At 44.3% G+C, this 22,579-nt stretch overlaps 1 protein-coding gene across 2 annotated transcripts in view; it reads right to left on the bottom strand.

Annotated features, from left to right (window-relative positions):
- Positions 1–22,579, bottom strand: part of ADGRA3 (adhesion G protein-coupled receptor A3) — a 499,756-nt gene that overhangs the window by 263,613 nt on the left and 213,564 nt on the right. For both annotated transcript variants that reach the window (XM_078678405.1, XM_078678406.1), the window contains exons 5-7: positions 20,045–20,116; positions 19,746–19,906; positions 9,654–9,867 (exon numbers count right to left, since the gene is read on the bottom strand). In XM_078678405.1, coding sequence (XP_078534531.1) covers positions 9,654–9,867; positions 19,746–19,906; positions 20,045–20,116 — 447 coding nt within the window. The remainder of the gene's footprint in view (positions 1–9,653; positions 9,868–19,745; positions 19,907–20,044; positions 20,117–22,579) is intronic.

The following is a 22,579-nucleotide window of genomic DNA, read 5'->3' as shown; positions in this document are numbered from 1 at the left end:
CATATTACCCAATCGCGGATACAGGCAAGAGATTCTGAGGTTGCGGATTGGGATTAACCCCTGGCTAACAAATAGAGACCTTAAAACAAAAATGCTAGACCGGCAAGGGTGCTGCAGGTGTAAGCTGGGAACCAAAGGAGACCTGCTACATATCTTACTTGATTGTTTGTCACTATTGGAACAGCGGAAACAGTGGCTGCGCCCAGTGTTCCTAAAACACGATATAAGAACAAGGGCGCAGGCTGCCAACCTATTAACTGAAATTCCCACTATTGATATCGCAATCGCCCTTGGGATATATATAAAGGTGGCCATGAGGGCACTAAGAAACCAGGATTAATCTGAAATAATGTATGAAATTTTAAATCAATGAAAATACACCCGGTAGTAAATGAAAGGAATAGGTTTTAAATGTAAATTTAAGTTTTAAGGCAAATGTAATTTTACTGGTGTTTTGTATTTTTTTAATGGTGTGTAAGAATTTTGTACTGGACTAATTTTTACAAGGTTTTATTGTATTTTATGAGAATTTCATTCTGTGATACGGTTGCTTGCATTTGTTTAAAGACTATGGTCATAATAAACATATCTTTTGACTTGAGATCTAGTTTACCCTTTAGTTTAAAATAATCATCCACAATGCCAGATTACCTATGTCCAATATCCATGTATCTATTTATAGCCTACAGGATGATTTTCCGTTGCGTATTACAACCTTCTGTGGCACCATTAAACCTCATTACAATAACAGCAGTTGAACTTCCCGATTGGTGACTATTTAGTTGTATCAATAAAAAGAATCTCTTCCAGTGATAGTTATGTTTGTATTTGTAATCATATTTATTCTGCTTTTTGCATATTTCGGCCAATCCAACACTACAGAACCATGTATTATCAGCAGTTCACTTGTGTTTTTGGTACCCCCAACACATCCCTTTTTTTAATAGATCTACTGTGTTGGATGTCCTGCACATGTTTTGATACAATAGCTGCATAAGAGGCCTCTTTATTAATTATAACTTCCTTAAGGTATGTCTTGAGGTCATTTAGCTGGGATTCTTAACAAGAGGTGGGATGTGCTGTCATTTATCAAATGTTGATATATCAGGCGTGACCTGGCAGAGGGGAAGATAACCAAGATTTCCTGTGAGACTCCTGTACTGCTGCCTCGTGTGATAACGTTTACAGCACAGCAACTCTGCTGAGTCTTCGATGACTGGTGGAAGCGTCTAAAAGGGTCCTACAAATACTGAACTACCATGGAGCTGCCAATTCTGTGTGTTTCCTTTGCTTGCTTCAAGTAATAAAAGTCTGTCACCTCTTGCTCTGCCATCAGGTCACTAAATGGTGCCCATGTGAGGCACACACATGATCAGGCTTTGAAATCCAAAGCGGTTCTCTTTGAACTGTTCAAAAGAATAATGGATTTCCGGCTCCCATGTCATAAATGATTGGAGTACACAGGGCTGATGCTGTCCAACGGAGACTTACAATGAGCGTCTCCTGTAACCCATCATCAACTGACAGAAAATGACGCAACATGCTTACAGGCACTGCAGTGTGAATCACCAATCCATGTATTAAACACACTGCCAACTGCAATACAATGGCGGGTAAAATCTCAAACTGCCTTGTAAACTCTCCTTGCTTCAGTGCAAGCCACTATCCTTAACAGGGTCGCCTCCTCCAACAGGCCCAGCATTTTCTTAATGCCCCTGAATATATCAGCGGTTCTCATCATTGGCTCCAGCATTCCTTAATGCATGAGCATCTCACCCCTCCCCTGAAGGGCTTAACTCAGACCCTGTCTAACAGCATCAAATCTATCAGCCTAACCTGCTACAGTTACACAGATGACACTCAGATCATGCTAAAGCTGGACAACTCAAAGTACCTAGACATCAGGATAGACCATTCATTCAGAGCTGTTAACCAGTAAATGAGAGGAATCACAGACCTAATTCATTAAAAAAAAAGAGAACCTAGCTTACACAAAATGGGGAAACTACCAGTCTACAAACCTCTGGCGTCAGGAACCTGATAGTGAACATCAAATAGAGCCTATCTAGGTATTGGATACCAAGCCAAGTCATAAAAAGGGCCTTCTACAACATGAAAACTCTTCCACTCATTTTTCCTTCATCTATAATTCCATCAGAAGCTCTAGATTATCATCTCCCTTGCCATGTCTCTTCTTATCAAAGCTAAATAGCTGTTCGTTGATGCTCACTCCCTCTGCTCGGAAAACTGCAATGAACCCAAAATAAGAAAGTAAGACATTTAGTACACCTTTTGCTACAGGTCCACATCAAATCAAGGAACCAACCTTTCTTACAAGCAAAACTGAGAAGATACTAACAGAGGAGAAACCTTCTCTCTAGACTAGCACTTCACTTTACCCCCTCCCTCATATAAAAGAAATATCCACGGTACCTCCAGGTTTATACTGGCAGCATAACTTTCTAAATCTCTCCCGGCAAAGATAGAAAACTGCCTAGCATGCAGGAAGGTAAAGTCTTGGTACTTCCTAGACTGGTGATCAAGGTCAAATGATGACACGGATGTAAGGATCATACCTACACGAACCAGGACCACTCACTACTCCAGAATGGCAGTCACTCACAACTAGATGCACAGCCAAACCATAGTTTCCATTGCTCCACTCCACAAATAAAAACATCTACACATCTGCAAAGGCATAATGTGAGCATCTGCTTCCATACACTAAAACACTTAACGAAGGCTGCAATCTTCGATAATCATGCAGGACATTCCAAAACTGCCCTCTTAGGTCCCTCCAGGAAATAAATACCCTACCATCCAAGCATGTTCATAGAGAACGCGCTATATGTGGACAAATGTGCTTCAGCACCTCTTCAGAAATAGGAAGTGCTATAAAAAAAGCAACAACAATACAATACAGTGTTCTTCAGGTTTCATGCAATATCAGCCAGGAGAATTAAATTAACTCACTCCGGTATCCTCATAACCTAGCCACATTCCGATTTTCCTTTCCATTCTGAGGCAGAGAATATGCTTCCCAATTACAGAGTTATAAATTTGTTAAAGAATTAGGCGACAGTACTTGATAAAAAAAATGATGATACTGGAGGAGAGATGCCAGATCTATGTCGAAGGGCATGGGAATAAGATAACGGACACAAATTGCAGCAGGGAGGGTGATTAATGGGTCCAGTGGCCTCACAGTGGTGTTATTTTTCCACTGAGATGGAGCCAGCACCCCGTAGCGTTGTAGGAGAGCTATGCAAGTTTCTCGATCCAGTTTGACACCTGAAGATATTCAAAAGGGGAGGCATCTGTTATGTTAGTACTCATTAGAAAAGCAAATATTTTCTATTGCAAATTGATTATGGTGCCATCAAGTATTAGGTGGAGGATACTGTGCTGGGAAAATCTCTTGTACAGTAACGTCTGTCACACAAAATATGAAACATCTCTTCTCCATACCTGACTGAGTGACAGCCCACCACATCAGATTAGGTTTCTTGTAGCTGGTCAAAAAAACTGCTCAGCCAAAGAAACTAGTCGCTGGGGCCCTGATCAAAAAGAAATGGCCAGCTCCTTACTGTGAAGATTTTGGCATGACACCTTTACAATATATTCAGTCAGTAACAGGGTGCCAGTGTAGTGTATTGTGTGCATCTAAAACATTCCCTCTGCTGGCTAAAAGTAAGAAAGCTGTGAGAATGCTGTAGTAAAGGCCACTACAATAGTCCAACTAGGCACTTCCTGCGATACCTGTGATCGAAGAGCACTTTTCCATCGTAAATAGGGGGGGTGGGGGGGGGGGGGGGATAATCTATTGACCGATTTAAAACTGTATAATTATATACAAAAAGGCTAAAAAGCAATCACTATTCTGAGCATAACCTTTCTTGATCATAAGGTCAGATGATCCGCAAGATAAATTCCAGGACTGCTGTCGGATGTGAACACATGGAGCACATTTTAAATAAGAATGAAAGGACAATGACTAACATTTTATTGAACTGAAATAGCTTTTCAACATACTTCAGCGTTATACGAGTGCCATAAATCACAAACAGAAATAATTTACAAGAAAAGCTATTTGTTAAAAGAAAAAAAAAAAAGAAAAACAACTCTTAAGCAGAACTCGTCTGAGAAGAATGGACAGAGACCAGAGACCGGAAGGGACAGACATATTGTCTGCTGCTGAACAGATGGTTTGTCTGCAAGCTGAACAAGGGTGCATGACAAACTGAATGGGATTTCCAGAGGCCGCAAAGCAAAGAGTTGTCTTCACTTTTTTTTTTTAGAAGGAAACAGATTTTTGAGTCTTGCTTAGGAGTCCAGGATTCTCAGTGTTTGGCATTCAACAGCCGCATATGCAAGAGAACGTAAAAAACAGATTAGGGGGATGTTACGCTCCTGCGGGCAGACCTGCAAAAAATGCCGTCCAGTGTCACCGCGGTGGAACAGGTTACGACGACGCTCACCTCTGACACTGCTCTCTTGATTAAACGTGTCACGCAGTTGGAAGAGGACAATAGACGCATGGTGGACAAGATGGACGAACAGGAAGGGCTCTCTCGCCGCAACAATATTCATATAATTGGCCTTCCGGAATCGGAAGGGGGACCTGCCATGGACCTCTACGTGGAGGATCTTGTGAAAAACACATTGCAACCTAAAGGTCTCTCAAACTTCTTCTCTGTGGAACGGGCACACAGGGTGCCAAGGTGGACGCCCGCGACCTGGGGCCCGACCACGACCTGTCCTGGCGCGCATATTTAATTTCAGGGACCGGGACGCCATTCTGCAGACGGCAAGGGTGGCACCACCCATACGGATCCAAAATTCAGAAGTCTCCTTCTTTCCTGACTACACGACGGAGGCGCGGCGTAGAAGTTTCCTTGAAGTGAAAAAGACACTGCGCTCCCGCGAACTCCCCTACTCCATGCTCTTCCCGGCACGCCTTAGAGTGGTGGCCGATAACAAAACCTGGTTCTTTGATACGCCGGAGGAGGCACACGACTGGCTCGAAGGGTGGCGTCAGGCGGAGGGGCCCAGAAGGCAGAGCAGACGGCGTCAACAACAAGGAAAGACCGCTGAAGCTGCGGAACCCGAGCGGGCGGCGCTAGATGAGGCCACCATGGCCGAAGACTCTGGGGAATGACTCCTTCTGACACAAGGGAGGTAACTATTTCTCTCCTCTGTTTACTGTATCTTCTATTGCTGGTTAATGCTGGTTGGGACTCACCTCCTTTAGCTATTGACAATAATGCTGATGGTGAGCCGAGACTGTGGAACTGTTGGGGCCTATCTGGTCTACCTTGGACTCTCACCCTCATGCTCTCATAATCAATGATGTTTAGGGTTAGGGATATTGAGCACTCTGCTAAGTTGGGGTGGCGGGCAGTTTGGAGTCCGCGAGGCAGGAAGGGAGTTTGGAGGGGGGGTACGTTTATGGGTTTTTTTGTCTTATGTTTAAGCGATGCACAGATTTGAAATTTATTGCACATTGTCATGGTTCACAGAAAATGGTTGTCACTTTAATACTAATCAGATCCGCACTAGTCCTGAGTGTTCTCAGTCTGATGGGGGATGATTCGCCTGCTGTTTCACAGGGAGGACCTGCGGGCATAGACCCGTCCCTATCTGTACTCACTTGGAATGTTCGGGGCCTGGGTGACAAAATTAAACGGGGCCTGGTCTTGCAATGCATCAAGAGGGGTGGTGCGGCGGTGGTACTCCTACAGGAAACACACCTCACTGGTACGGCTACTAAGGCGATGGACAGATGGGGGTTTAAGATGGTGGCCCACTCCGAATTCACCTCTGGATCTAGAGGAGTTGGCATATTGGTGAAAAAACAGTTCCCCTTAATCATACAGTCCGTTAAATCCGACAATGCAGGTAGATTTGCTGCTATACACGCACAGTGGGAAGGGAAACCTCTTAATATTGTCTCGGTTTATATACCGCCAGCCCTACAGATGAGGGCCCTTGCAGACCTTAGCGCATTCCTATTGGGGCTTCCGGAGGGTGGGTTACTTATTGGGGGAGATTTCAATTTGGTGGCCAATGACCTAGTGGATAGACTCCCTCCCAGATCAGTCATGTCAGGGACTTCCTGGTTCGAAGGCTTCATGGCAGCCATGGGACTTGAGGACCTCTGGAGGCAATATCACCCTCTGGAGCGTCAGTTCACCTACCACTCTGCAGTGCATAATAGTCTCACTAGGCTTGATTACTTCCTGGGATCGGTGGGTGGCCCTGGTGCTGTAGTTAGTGTAGAAATTAGACCACGGGGCATCTCTGACCACTCCCCTCTGATGATTAGTTATGTACACCACCAACTCAAACGGCGTTGGACCTATCCGATCCGTCCGGGTTACCTCCACAATCGCAAGATCAGAAGGGAATTGAGAACGGGGACGAAACATTATTTCCAGGACAACACTGACTCCGTTGCTTCTTCTGTTACGCTCTGGGAGGCTTATAAGACAGTGATTAGGGGACATGCCATAGCCTCCATTGCGACACATAAGCGCACAGGCCAAGAGGAGCTTTTAGCGCTAGAAGCGGCGGTCACTGCTGCAGAGACGCAGCATGCTGTTGACCCAACCCCTGCAGCGGCCCGCAGTTTGCAAGTAGCGCAGCACCAACACAGAGCACATCTGTCTGAGGTGGTCAAGCAACAATTAGCCCATACACGGCACAAAATCTATGAGGTTGGAGATAAGGCAGGCAAATTACTTGCATGGCTGGACAGACAGGACAGGCGGGATAGATGGATAGCACAGCTTGCAGTGATAGGGGGGCGTCCCACTGCGGACCCACACACGATAGTCCAAATGCTAGTACAGCACTACAGAGCAATATACTCATCCACCTCTACTGTCTCGGAGGCAGAGGCATACACCTACATCAAAGACCTTAAAATGCCCACATTGTCCCCTGAAGAAGCACAGGCCTTAGACGAGGACCTCACGACAGATGAGGTGCAGTTAGCTATCAAAGCGCTACAGGCAGGTAAGGCACTAGGGCCCAATGGTATACCAGTAGAATTATATAAGCAGCTGGCAGGCACGATTGCGCCACATTTGTTGAATATGTTTACGGAAAGCCTAGAGGTTGGGGAACTTCCCTTGGATCAACGCACAGCAACTATTGTCGCTATATTGAAACCCGGGAAGCCGGCTGACCAATGCGCATCCTATCGCCCGATCTCCCTTATGAATGCCGAGGCTAAGATACTGGCTAAATTGCTGGCGCTGCGTCTCTCGTCCCATTTGCCCAAACTCATACATAAAGACCAGTCCGGCTTTATGCCTGGCAGGAACACGGCGCTCAATTTAAGGAGAGTGCATGGTGTGCTGGCGCGCGCAGAATATCTCCAGGAACCTGCGGTAATACTTTCCCTGGACACACATATGGAGTTTGACACGGTCCATTGGCCCTTTTTATTTGCGGTGCTGCGCCATTTGGGATTTGGCCCGAGGTTTTGCGCCTGGATCCATCTATTATATGAGAAGCCCATGGCGCATGTCACTGCTAATGGCCATATATCAACGGATTTTCCCCTGGCCAGAGGCACGCGTCAGGGCTGTCCACTGTCCCCGTTGTTGTTCGCCTTGGTTCTAGAACCTTTGGCGGAATGGATAAGATGGGCACCTACTATCAGGGGCCTTAACTGGACCAATGACTGGGAAGATCGGATATCCCTATATGCGGATGACATCCTACTGTACTTCACCTCCCCCGAGCGTTCGATTAACACTCTTTTGGACGTATGCACTGCCTATGGGCGGGCGTCTGGTTATTCAATTAACTGGTCTAAATCTACCATGTACATATTGCGCGGTCCCCCGCCGCGCCTACCGGACGGTTGCCCGCTTCGGACTGCAGATAGCGCATTAAAATATTTGGGGATATATATCACGGCTAACCCGGATGAATTCTATGCGCACAATTTAAAACCCCCCATTGACTGTCAAGTGTGACGTACGTCACTGGGAATTGCTGCCGCTGACTCTGCTGGGCAAGGCAGCGCTTTTCAAAATGATGGCTTTACCCCGCTTCCTTTACATCTTAGAAAACACGCCACACCCCGTGAAGGCCGCCTACTTTAAAACGATCACCGCACAGTTGTCGGTGTTGTTGTGGGGTCACAACCACGCACGTAAAGCACAGGCCAAGCTGGTACGCAGCTGGTACGATGGAGGCATAGCGCTCCCAGATGTCCGTCTCTATTATTGGGCATCACAGTTGAAGGTTGTTAACCAATGGTTGCATCTCCCGCAGTCTGAACCGGCTTTGAAGGCAGACAGGGCTCAGCTGGGAGAACCTGCTATGCTGGCTCCCCTGTACGATAAGTCGTTGTCCCTCACAAAATTTGGCCCACTGAAGCACACACTCACCATATGGCATACTGCGCTGACCAGGTTGGGATGGCGGGGAGTATTGACACAGTTAACTCCACTATGGGACACCAGGAAGCTGGGGAACTTAGACACACCAAGGGCTTTGACCGTTGGGATGCTATAGGCATTTCCACAATTGGGGATCTTTGGCAGAAGGGGCGGGTGATACCCTTTGATACCCTGAGACAGCAATATGATTTGGCCCCATCGGAACATTTCCGGTATATGCAGATACGCCATACTTTAATGACGGCGTTGCCACCAGATACGGACGTCCCAGAAGCGTCCCCTATTGAAGACATACTACTCACAGAATACATGCCATCAAAGGCGACATCACTGACTTATCGTAAGTTAATAAATACTGTACCTGACCCAACGGGGCCCCTGCGGGAGAAGTGGTCCCATGATTGTGGGCACATTGAGGATTCGGAATGGCAAGAGGCGATTGCGTCCCCGAAAGAAGTAGGCATCCCCTCACGTCTCCGCCTGGTAAAACTACGCATTCTACATAGGTCATATTACACGAGACACACACTGCATAAGATGAGACGAATAACACACCCTTACTGCCTGCGGGGTTGTGGTGAGGAAGGGACCTTCTATCACACTATATGGGACTGCCCGAAAATTGCACCCTACTGGACACAAGTGATGCGAACCATGTCTCAATCGGAGGGGGTCTCAGTACTACCAGATTCTAGACTTTGCCTATTGAATATATGGGTACCTAATGACCTCACACATTCTGGACAGGGGTGGATGTCACTGGGTATGATGATGGCAAAGAGGAACATAGCGCAGAGGTGGGGTGGGATGGAGTCGCCTACGCTAGCGGCCTGGAAACATGATATGGATGCAGCAATGGTTACAGAGCGGGCAGTGTATAGTAATAGAGGTTGTCCCAAGAAATGGAGTAAAATCTGGGGGGCCTGGAATAAATACAGAGGGGACATTTGTGACCCACTCTCAGATGATGATAGTTCTAGCTCCGATTCTGATTAATGTGTTGAAAATGCCGCACGTGCCTCTGGCCCTTGCCGAGACTGTTACATTCCGATATATCTGTATTTATGGCATAGTAATGTTATTATCTGTTAGACTGATGCTGTGCTCTATTCATCTAATAGTTTCACTGAACAATGTATCGCGTTGTTTTGAAAATGCAAATAAAAATAATTTTAAAAAAACAGATTAAATATTTACATCTAAAAAAACGTCCTCTGCTTGTCGACTAAATATTACCTGGCAATCAATGAACAATTGTGTATCATGTTCTTCTCCACAACAATGCCCAATGATTCATCCGTCTCCACTATCTTGCCATCCTGATACCACAGCACCTGCATGTCCTGATCAATGTATGAAGCCATGCACTGAAAAGGTAAGCTGTCTCCTTCAAAAACAACTTGACGATGTGAAGGGGTCATGTAGAAAGAGGGCAACTCAAGAGGCGGATCTGAAAATAAAGCAATTACGTTTGTCATTGTGTTTTGTAATAATATACAAAGAAATTGCTCTCAAAACGTGTCCAGTGGGGATAGAACTTAAAAATAAGATTGCCAAAATTGCTTAAAACTATTAAGGGGATGTTTATTTAAACCTATTTAAAATACCTTATATTCACGTTTGCTGCACACGAACATACTTGCATATTTGTAAAACCTGTATAATGGTGATTTACCACTGGGTAGTGGAGTGCTTCACAATCCCTAAGTTAACTAGCACAGCAGTTAAGCAATGACATAGCATGTACCCGCCTAAGAATTTAAAGCTTTTTTAAATCTTGAACTTCAAATAGTTGGCCATCAGCCGCGGCCGGCAGTGGGAGTACCTGCAGGGCGGTGACGTGGAGAGGGGGAGGGGCAGGGTGGGGGGTAGTAATGTATGGATTATGGAGCTTCCCAGGTAAGTAAACATTTAAATTAATTAAAACGAATTTAGTTGCGCGCACTGCATCCCCAAATGCGATGCAGTGCGCGCAACAAAATCCATTTTATTTATTTAAATGTTTATGTTTACTTACTTGTAAAACTCCGTAATTCATACATCACCACCCCCCACCCTGCCCCTTCCCCTCCCCACGTCACCGCCCTGCAGGTACTCCCACTGCCGGCCACGGCTGTTGGCCATCAATACATTTTTTATTTGAAATATGTTGTTGTTCTCCAAATAAAAAACGAGTTACTTACCTGTACACTATGGTTCTCCAGTATTATCTTTCATAAATTCACATGATTGTATCTTCCCCGTCGTCATGGTGGGAGTCTCCCAGTAAAAAGAATAACCATAGCAGTAGAAGAAAAAATTGCCTGGAAACCATAGAGGAATATAACATTAGGCAACCTCTCCACATTATGTGGTCCAAACCACAGCCAATCAGCTGCCAGCCCCAAGATACACCATCCCCAGCACAGCCACCATACCTCAGATTTCCAACAGCCCAAGAGTGAGCTACAGAAGAAGCCAGAGATAAAGATGGTCTACCTAAGAAGAAACGGGGAGTTGGGCGGGCAGCATGTGAATCTATGAGGGATAATACTCGAGAACCATAGTGTACAGGTAAGTAACTCGTTTTTTCTCCAGTATTGAATCTTTCATAGATTCACATGCTTGTATCCCATTTTGCTGTATATGTCTTGTTAGTAGACATTGCTGTAGAACTCGCCAGCATTTCACGACATTCTTGAGGAATATTTAGTGACTGAAATTCATGTTCATAAGGTTCCAAGCTGATAATCTTAGAGAGGTCAATTGTGGGTGAAGAACTTGGCCTTGGTTCATGGAAATCGAATTCTGGATTAACGGAAACTGTATCCTGGGTTCCACCGACAATTCGAGAAGTTCTGTGTACCAAAACTGTCTTGGCCAAGGTAGGGCTATTAATATTATGTGGCATGGTTCTGATCTCATCTTTCTCAATATCTTCAGAATTAGAGGGAATGGTGGAAACGTATAAGCGAACATCCATGTCCAGCAAAGATGTAGAGCATTTCCTCTGGATCCTTTTTGTGGGAATCTGCTTGCGAAATGTTTGGATTTCTTGTGCTTCGATTTGCAAACAAGTCCAAATTCGGCTTGCCCCATAGGTTGAATATTGGAAGAAGTTGGTCTTGATTCAGTTCCCACTCATGGCATATGGCAGATGATCTGCTTAACGAATCTGCCCTTGTGTTGTCCACTCCAGGAACATGTTCCATCTGTAGAGTAATGTTGTGATACAAAAGCCAATTCCAAATTTTCTGGGATTGAGCAGACAGGGGCTTTGACCTCGTGCCACCCTGTTTCAGAAGATAAAACATTGTTTTTTCTCCAGTATTGAATCTTTCATAGATTCACATGCTTGTATCAGAATAGATAGCAGTCCTTTTTCCAAAATGCGTTTCTAGGCTAGTCCCCTTTGTCTCAGGGCTCTGCTGTGTCTCTATCTTTTTATTTTATTTTTTAAAGAAAGGACTTAAGAATTTTGCAACAGCTTTTAACAATTGAAAATATCTATCTATACACACAATTACATAATTAAATTCTAAAGTGAGAAAACAAGTACCTTAGTAAAACCGGTGCAGCAGAACTGCTTGACCCACTGTTGAATCTGCTTTCCACTCTGTATCCAGACAATAATGTCTGGTAAATGTATGCACATTTGACCAAGTTGCTGCTCTGCAAATGTCTGGGAGCGAGATGCCTGCCAGTAATGCTGTTGAAGTTGCCATCTTTCGAGTAGAATGAGCACGCACTCTTGTGCACAAGGGCTCTCCCTCTTTTTCATGACAGAAGACTATGGCGGATGCAATCCATCTGGAAATGGAGGTTCTTGAGAGCGCTAAACCTTTCCTTGGTCCCGAATGAGCTATGAACAATTGATTTGATTTACGAAATGACTGTCTTCTCTACGTAAAATTTTAGATATCTACCAATGTCCAAAGTGTGCAGAGACTTTTCTCCTGTGGTGGAAGGGTTCTTGAAATATGTAGGCAGGATCACAGGTTCATTGAGATGAAAAGATGAAGGAATTTTAGGGATAAACTTCGGATCTGTTCTGAGAATTACCTTATCTGATCTGAACTGTAGGCATGGATCCAGAATGGAGAAGGCTTGGATCTCGCTGACACTCCTTGCTGCTGTGAGAGCAAGAAGTAAGGCTACTTTCCATGAAATAAATTGCACTCGGCTTTGTGAATTGGTTCGAAAGGAGCTCTAATGAGCTGCCACAAGACCGTGTTGAGCTGCCAAGCAGGCGGTGGATGTTTAATTGGAGGAAATTTCCTGAATAAACCTTTTAGGAATTTTTAATTATCCTTTGAGACCAAAGTGACGGACAGTCTGGAAATCTGCGGTATCTGGAGATTAATGCTAAATGAACTTTTAATGAAGTATGAGAAAGTCCAGATCTGGCTAGCTGAAGCAGATATGGGAGACTTTGCTCTGGAGAAGATTTAAAAGGATGTACATTATTTGAAATACACCGGTTACAAAATCTCTTCCATTTTGCTGTATATGTCTTGTTAGTAGACATTGCTGTAGAACTCGCCAGCATTTCACGACATTCTTGAGGAATATTTAGTGACTGAAATTCATGTCCATAAGGTTCCAAGCTGATAATCTTAGAGAGGTCAATTGTGGGTGAAGAACTAGGCCTTGGTTCATGGAAATCAAATTCTGGATTAACGGACACTGTATCCTGGGTTCCACCGACAATTGGAGAAGTTCTGTGTACCAAAACTGTCTAGGCCAAGCTGGGGCTATTAATATTAGGTGGCATGGTTCTGATCTCATCTTTCTCAATATCTTTGGAATTAGAGGGAATGGTGGAAACGCATAAGCGAACATCCCTGTCCAGCGAAGATTTAGAGCATTTCCTCTGGATCCTTTTTGTGGGAATCTGCTTGTGAAATGTTTGCATTTCTTGTTGCTTCGATTCAAAAACAAGTCCAAATTTGCTTGCCCCATACGTTGAATATTGGAAGAAGATGGTCTTGATTCAGTTCCCACTCGTGGCAAATGGCAGATGATCTGCTTAACGAATCTGCCCTTGTGTTGTCCACTCCAGGAACATGTTCCACCTGTAGAGTAATGTTGTGATGCAAAAGCCATTTCCAAATTTTCTGGGCTTGAGCAGACAGGGGCTTTGACCTCGTGCCACCCTGTTTCAGAAGATAGAACATTGTGGTTGTACTGTCGGTCCTTACCAGGACCGAAGAGCCACAAAAACTGCTAAGAAAGGCTTGAAGACCCAGGAAAACTGCTTTCAATTCCAAAAGATTGATGTGTAGTTTTGTCTCTCTGGGTGACCAATGAACTTGAATCTCTAGGTCTTGCAGGTGCGCTCCCCTTCTGTCAGACTCTTGACTGTATTTTTACACAGGAACAGAGATGCTAATTCCCAAATCCACCCCAACAGCAACTTGGAGCTTGATGTAACAAGTCTCCACAGAGGCTATTATGGGGGAAGGGGGATATTGGATAAAATAACAAAAGAGAAAGAGAGAAGAGACATTTCTGGTGAGTTTCTTCGGTAGTCCGCTCTGCAGACCTCTATGCCGAAGACCTGTAACCAAGAATTACATCAATATAATTCTACTACTTCTATGGCTTCTAAAACTCTTATCTCTCGCTACCTTACCCTCTGACTTCCAGAACTCTGCTCCTCTTCAAGTTGTGTGTGTGCGTTCTTAATGCGTGCTGTATTCTAATGGCAGGAGATTTCTGTCTGCAATTACAAGATAACACCTATTAGATGACCCTTTATTCCTATCCTGCCTCTTATTTCCCTATAGAACTTTACTTACTTATTTATCTATCTTTCCTTGTGTCTTTCTTTTCTTTATCTCTTGCCCTCTGCCTTAATCTGGTTTTGTTCTTTTCTGGCACACCTGTAATGTATTAATATTTATTAGTCACCTAACCTTCTTATTAATTCTGTTGTCTTTTCTGTGCTTACTATCTACTAATTTACTGTGCTTCTTTTTGGGGCTTTTCTTATTAGTAATAATCCTTCTGCATTTCTTTTATTTTCTCTTTCCAGTATTTGTTCGTATTTTGTTCATGAAGCTTGACTGGAAAAGGATTACTTCTTGCCTTTGGTAAGTATCTGTCTTGCTTTAATTACTTTGTCGATTTGCAAACAATGTGTTCCTTTTACTCAATATATTTGACCATTCCTCGATTTTCCTCAGGTTACGCTAGACTTGACTAAACTGCATATTGATGCAATCTCTTCGAATCATGAATTAGTTCACATGCAGTTCATTTACGCCTTCTTAGAAATACAAGGTGTTTGTGATTCTATGACGAGATTATCTATTAATCACTTAGCTCTGGTTTTCGTCTTCGTCGACCTTTCCTCATGACAGCTGAGGGAAACGCTCGTGACTCGACGTCTCCTCTTCGAATCCCGCAGACTCCAGCTTTCTTCAAACAACCACTCGGGTTCAGGAATTTTGATGTGCTTCGAAATTCTTTTCCTCTCAGACTAATTATTTTGAAAATAACAACTTAAACTCTCTGGCTATAAATTACGGACACTTCTGTAACGCTTCCGTTCACGGTCAAATCCTCGGTGAAGTGCGCAGTTCTCAAGCAGTGCGCGCGCCTCACCAGGATTCGCCAGCGTTCTCTGCAGAGACTAGAACGCTAATGGCTACTCGATTCTGGCGGCCTTCTCAGGCGCCATTTTCAAGTTAACTCAGTCCAAGTCTCATTCCTAGTATGGATTTTGTCATTCCTGAGTCTTTCTTGCGTTAATGACCCTATCTGCAACTGGGGAGGCCTGACACCTACCCTGTAATGAAGAGTCTGATGTCATGACGTAACTGGGAGACTGAGGTTGTCAAGTTGCTCCTGATACCCCACCATGACATTGCACGTTTGATCTGAGTGTTGATGACGAGTTTGTCCTCGAATGAACCTAGGGCTTGAACCCATTGCTTATCTAGGGATTCTTGCAGTGGTCTCATATGCAAATGGCAGTTGGGAACTAATGGGATACAGGATGACATCATTCCCAGTAAAGACTTGAAGATCCTGATTGAAGTGGACCTTTTTGATTTTATTGATGCTGTCAAATTTAAAATCTTTGTTATGCGTTCCTCCGAGGGAAAATCTTTCGCTTCCTGAGTTTTTAATAGCGCTCCAATAAATTGAAGTGATTGTGTCGGGGTAAGGGGAGACTTTTCTCTGTTTATCCGAAGACCTAATTTTCGGAAAAAATCCATACAAATTAGTAGAGACTGTTGCGTCTCAGGGTACGATGCGCCTTTTGTCAGCCAGTCGTCCAGATATGGAAATATTTGGATACTTTGCTCCCTTAAATGTGCTGCGAATGGCGTCATACATTTTGTGAAAACCCTTGGGGCAGATTTGAGGCCGAAGGGCAATACTTTGAACTGGTAATGGCGCCCCGCCACCATGAACCGCAGATACGGTTTGTGTTTTTTGTGGATTGGGAGATTGAAATATGCATCCAAGAGGTCTAAAAAAAACAAGTAATCTCCCTTGCGAAGTAAAAGGAGGATTTCCTGCAAGGACAGCATGTATTTGTTCAGGTCTCTGAGGTCCATTACCTGCCTCCATTTGGTAGACTGCTTTTTCTTTTTTTAGGAAAAAGTGGGAATAGAATCCTGTTCCTTGTTGTTCTGGTGGAACTTCTTCTATTGCCCCTAATGAGAGTTAAAATTTCCGTTTTGAGGGCTGATAGGTGGGCGATTTGGAGGTTTTTGTGAGAATTCCAGGGTGTGACCTTGTGTTATGATATCTAACACCCATTTGTCTGATGTTATTGATTGCCAATAATTTAGAAATTGAGAAAGGTAATGGAACTGTTTGAGATGAGACAGAGCCGGTGGCGCCTGAAGAACGTCACTGTCTTCGACCAGAGTCTTGCGCCTTTCCTCTTGCAGCAGATTTTCTCCTTCCTTGCTGTTGATATGATGTGTTAGAGGACCGATACTGCTGATTGTTGGAGAACTGACGGTAACCCTGTTGATGATAAGGCTGGTACCCGTTTGATTGAAAAGAGGAGCGTTGATGGAATGGTCCTCTCCATCCTCTGCCACGAAAAGATTGAAAGCGACCTTGTTGTGAAGACCCCAGAGCTCTAGCTGTGTCAGTGTCTGAACTGACCTTCTCCATCAAAAGGCATGTCCATGATTTTTGATTGGACCTCAGGCCTAAAATATGTTGACTTTAGCCATCCTTGCCTACGAAGAGCCACCGCTCCAGCCATTTGTCGAAATCCTACGGACACAATTCCATAGCTACATCAATTGACTCAGACGCTGCTCTGGCTCCATCTTGAAGAATTGTAGTCGCTTCCTCTTTTTTGTCTTCTGGGAGATGGGACTGAATTGGTGCGATGTCCGACCACATCTGCCTATTGAATCTACTGATTAGCGCCAGTGCATTTGCTGCCTTGATAGAAACTGCCGCCATAACAGCAAAGCATTTTCCTATACTATCCATTCTTTTACCTTCTTTATCAGGAGGAGCCAAACAGGCAGGCCCCGGATTTTTGGAGCGCCTCTGCGCCGCTTGTGTTACAATTGACTCAGGACGAGGATGTCCAATCAGGCATGCTGGGGTTGTCTCAGGAGCACGGTATTTCTTTTCAATTTTCGGAATTGAGGCTGAATTGATGCCGGATTTTTCACTAATTTCAGTCCTTCATCTAATATATGCTGTATTATCGGGATAGCTCTTACTGACTTTCGAGATGATTCTTTAAAATCATAAAGAAAACATTCACTTTCTTTTACAGGCATTGTAAGTTCAAATCTCTTTGCGGCTTTTTCAATCAGGTCATGGAAACTGGCTATATCCTCTGGTGGAGAACTCGCTTGAGGTAACGGTGACGAAGGCGAAGTTGGAACAATGTATTGATCCCATTCATCCCCAAATATGTCATCATGGGGAATCTCTCCTTCTTCTGCTTGGTCTTCATGATCACTCTCCATTAGGTCATCCCTAATAGAGGCGGAGATTGAACCCCTGGTGTTTCAGCTACAGGTTGAGGAATACTCGCAGGAGCTGAAGCTGAAGCGTTATCCTCCGGAAAACGGCGATAATAACTGTCAATCATGTGCCTCAAATCAGAGATTAAGGATAAAGGCACCAACATAGCCTTTTCCTGAATATTAGGAGTCACTTCTTCCTCCGCTTCATAATTATATGCCTGATGGAATGATTCATATCGCTTTGAACCTTGTACTGGTCGATCTTTGAAAGAAAATTGCTCCTGAACTTCCTGAAGATCATCATCTTCTGATTCCTGACTTTTAATGTGTAGCTGAGAGGGGCTATAGGCGGCTCCATAAGGACCATCATCCTCAGATTCTTGGCAATCTAGAATTGTGGATGTCAGAAGTGGAGAAATTTTAGGTGTTGAAAATTCTGCTTTTTTTGCCCGTTGACGTGCCGGTCGACAGTGTAAATCGCTTAATAGAGATGAAGGTTTACGTTTTCGTGATCGTTGGAGATTCAAAAACTGTCACCGTCGACGACTTGCTCGTCGACGACAGGATCGTCGATGGAATCGCCAACGGGATCGCCGACGGAAACGTCGCCGACGTAGATGTTGACGTCGACGAAGGTCTAACACTCACCGTCGACGGGGTCGTCATCGTAATCGCTGTGGACGACGCAGACGTTGTCGAGATCGTTGCTGACGAGATCGTCGTCTGGGGCGTCAACGCTTTCGTCGGCCATCTGACAGGAATTTCTTTAGTTTTCGTTGGCAGCAATGACGACGGAGTTTTCTTTTCTAAGGTAGACTTGTGAGGAGTTTGAGGGAGAGAAGAAGAAGAGGCACCTTCTTTGATTTTTCCTGATTTTTGTCCCTTTTGATCTCCTTTCTCCTCAGAGGACTCTCTCTTGTGTTTTCTAGTGGAATTTTCTTTAGCATCTCCATCAGACTCTGTTGCTTTCTTCTTCTGAAGCCAAAGTAATAGGCGTGCTTCTCTGTCCTTAAGTGTTTTAGCAGAGAAGGTACGACAATGATTGCAGTCCTTAGGAACATGCTGGGACACAAGCAGTACAAGCATTCCTTATGTGGGTCTTCAGAAAACAATCTTGCTTTTCCACAGGATTTGCAAGATCTGAACAGTCTCTATTTAGAGCCTTCAGATATTTTTAAAGAAATAAGAGGGAAAATCAGTACCTTACTTCCAACTGTAGAAGGTCAAAAGTTCAGCAAAGATCAACTGAGCTCAGCTCAGGGAGACTCCTTCTCACACAAAGGCGGTTGGAAATCTGAGGTATGGTGGTTCTGCTGGGGATGGTGTATCTTGGGGCTGGCAGCTGATTGGCTGTGGTTTGGACCACATAATGAGGAGGAGAGGTTGCCTAATGTTATGTTCCTCTATGGTTTCCACCCAGTTTTTTCTTCTACTGCTATGGTTATTCTTTTTACCGGGAGACTCCCACCATGACGACGGGGAAGATACAAGCATGTGAATCTATGAAAGATTCAATCCTGGAGAACGAATATTCCACTTGAATTCATGACCTACTTACTGAAAAGAGGTACATAAATCACTGGTTCACAGGGGTAGTATTTTTTTAAAACAGATTTTATTGCAGGTTAAGTCAACAATAAAGCATTAGGCCTTTAAAGTCAACGCTGCTGCAAATGTTGTTTTACATTACCAGAATCCCACAATGCAATACACATCAAAACAGCTGTTATAAACTTAATCCCCCCCCCCCGAGTCAAATGCTTTTTGCCATTATATTGTGCTCAGGGCTGGTATATTCATCTGGTAATTCACTCCAGTTCCTCTCAGCGTCCCACTCGTAGTCAAAGAGGGACGCACTCTTAATGGGAATGCCCTTGTTGCTGGTGACAAGCAGGGTGTTCAAGGCGGAGGGGAGTCCGAGTTGGTGAACCCACAGGAGTGGGGTCACGTGTATCTAGATCTGGGTCCCTCAGGGAGTCCACTTAGGTTTCCCATGCCAGTGCCATTTGCAGTGAGCAAATACCTCTCCTAGCCTCTCTAACTAACACGTCCCCTTCATCGCTTGCCCATTTCTCAAGTTATTTTTGCCACCCACAGGGGTAGTGTCTTTAGTCACCCAAGCCACCAACCGACTCAGGAGCCACTAGCCAAGAGATCCAAGACAAAAAATGTGTTCTAGAATATAATGACGCACAGATATTTCACTATTACAACAATGAATACGAGGATACCACAGAGCTTCCCTTTATGCAAAGACAAAAACACCACCATTATCATACAGTTCGCCCAAAAATACTAGCAAATTTAAACTCCTATCAAAGATGTAGTGGTCTCAAAGACACATGTATTAGCGTGTGGACACACACAGTTAATTGTTGCTCCTTACCACATGTTAGGAGTTCTGGCTTCACTGCTGTCACAGGCTGCCCCAGTAATGACTTTGGGAAGGCACACTTGGTTTCTCGCACAGTTATATTGCGATCTTTCACCCATCTGGATATCCACACTGCGTTGCAGTCACACAGAATAAAGTCTGTTTGGAATTCCCTATAATCACATAATCAGATGTCAGGCTACTACACATGGGAATAATCAGATAACACCACACAAATAAAAATCCTACACGACGCTAACAGCATACAAGGAACATCTCAAATATGAAGACTACAAACACACTTTACTCACAATGACTTCAATGATTCCAGATGATCAAATGTTCCAGGTGCTAGAGACGAAAAAAGATTTCCTGAAAGATTCCTGAAAAAATAGATGTGATGTTAACTAGCTAGTCTGCATTAGTACAGTGTGATGTATTAGTGGTAAAGGTTAACATGCAGGTCATAATAACCCTACAAGTTTAAAACAGTGTGACAGAAGATGTGATATTTCTCAAAATAAAAAGGCCAATCTGGAAACAATTACAGAATGGTATTGAAGCCAAAATAGTTGAAAAAACAAAACAATGTTGATTAAGGAACAAAAAATATAGCAAGAATGAGGAAAAAGGTGCTCATACATTGATTGACAAGCATTTTGAGATTTTGGCCTAGCCACTACCTTTTTGTTTTTTTCCCCCCCAGAAATCGTCAAAAATGCATACAAATAGAAAGTACATAAAGAAGCTTCCAGCCAGCCATCATCCATTGGCCTATTATATTGTCATTCACACGTTGCTTATACCCACCAACGGAGACAGTATAGAGCAATGGGTCAGCCAAATTAGGTCATTGATTACCTTCTCTGCGAGTGACGGCATATTACCAAAGCGCAAAGTCTCCATCTACACAGAAAATGGTGGACTTCAATGGCAGGGTGAGCATGACAATATTAGTTTAAAAAAACAATGCATTTGTTCAGGAAGGGCCCTGGGCAGCTCTCTGGGCGCTCCTACCAGGCTGCTTGAGTGCCTTCATGTGTGTGTCATCTTGTGCATATCTATTTCCTTAGTTAGGAAGAAAAAACATTTAAAGTTTCATGAAAATCATTTAAAAATGACAAGTGTGTGCACATACATCCGCACTCATTGGTGGCCATCTTGGAATGGTTTTTGTTGTACTTTACAATAACCCATGTGAATATGGCTACTCCTTCACGTGCCTGTAGGACAAGTTACTTACCTTCGGTAACGCTTTTTCTGGTGGATACAGTATCTGCCTGTGGATTACTCACCTTGTGAATATCCCCTGCGCCAGCAGCATTCGGAAAATTTTCGTGGCTCTCCACGCCAACGTCACAATAGCATGGCTCCGCTCGCAGCTCCGCTGACGTCGCTGGAGCCACAAGAGAGCCTCGTCGGCGTGATGACGTCAGTTCTGCCCTTTTTTTCCGTGCCTTTGAGGCATATGGATGGACCAACACAAATATATATAGTATTCAAACCAACACACACAGTGTGACATCAAAGCAGGAAAGCAAAAAGAATAATACACTTCCTTTGAAAGTAAGAGATAGAAATTATCACATTATCACTATTGTAGGTATACAAGGGTGGACAATCGGGAGGCGGGTGGGTCAGTGAGGAATCCACAGGCAGATACTGTATCCACCAGAAAAAGCATTACCAAAGGTAAGTAACTTGTTCTTCTGATGGATACATCTGCCAGTGGATTCCTCAACTTGTGAATAGTATCAAACAGAATGTCCACCCTTCTATACCAAAATGTCCTGCATGACTGTCCCTCCTCACTTCAGAATCTAAGCAGTAATGTAAAAATGTACAGGAATTTATATAGCGCAAATCACCAAGCGGTTTCTAAGCGCTTGCTTAGGGAACCCGTCCTGGTATTCCCCTGTGAGATAACCCCGGCAGGGTATCCGCAAGGTGAAAGCCAGGCATCCCGCCGCGAGGGGCCGTTGTGGAGATTAAGCAAGCTATTGCCCAGAGTCGCAGAGTGTGAACCCGTGAATCGAGTAGGCACCGGAGCGAGAATTGTCGAGTCCATGGACATTTTAGGACTCAAGACCCCGCCGAGCCGGGAATTGAACCCTGGTCCCGGGCTGACCTCTGCTTCCTGGTCTGCCTCCTCTCACCAGTGAGCCACACTTCTCCTAATGCTTCGCGAAAGTGTAGAGGGAAGCCCAAGTTGCCGCTCTACAAATGTCCTCTACAGGAACACCTCTAGACGATGTAGAAGACTTTGCTCTGGTAGAGTGAGCTCTAATACCCTCTGAGGGTTCCTTACCAGCCAAAGAATAACAGATCTTGATGCACAAGATAATCCACCTGGAAAGAGTGCGCTTGTGCACCGCTCTGCCTTTCCTGAGACCAATGAAGCCCACGAAGAGCTGGTCATCCACACGATAGTCTTCAGTCCTATTGAGGTAAAAACTCACTGCCCTTTTAGGGTCCAGACAGTGAAGCCGCTCCTCCTCCTTGGAAGGGTGAGGGGGGAGGATAAAAGGTAGGAAGGGTAATGGACTGCCACAGATGGAAGGGAGTTACCACCTTAGGCAGAAAAGCAGCCTGAGTACCAGCCTAGCAGCATAAATGGTCAAGAACAGTGGTTTCAAACTCAGAGTTTGAAGCTCACTTACCCTCCTTGCCGAGGTAATGGCATTAAGAAATACTGTTTTAAAAGACAACAGTCTCAAAGGACACTCTAACCTGTCAAGTAGGTTAAGACAAGATTTAAGTCCCATTGAAGCACAATAAAGGGAGTGGGCGGAAATGTATTAGTACGGCCCTTAAGAAACCTTAACACAATGGGTGATTTAAACAAG

This window comes from Lissotriton helveticus, chromosome 2_2 (genome assembly GCF_964261635.1).
Source record: "Lissotriton helveticus chromosome 2_2, aLisHel1.1, whole genome shotgun sequence".
NCBI classification, from domain to species: domain Eukaryota; kingdom Metazoa; phylum Chordata; class Amphibia; order Caudata; family Salamandridae; genus Lissotriton; species Lissotriton helveticus.
This window is presented reverse-complemented; position numbering and strand designations above follow the sequence as displayed.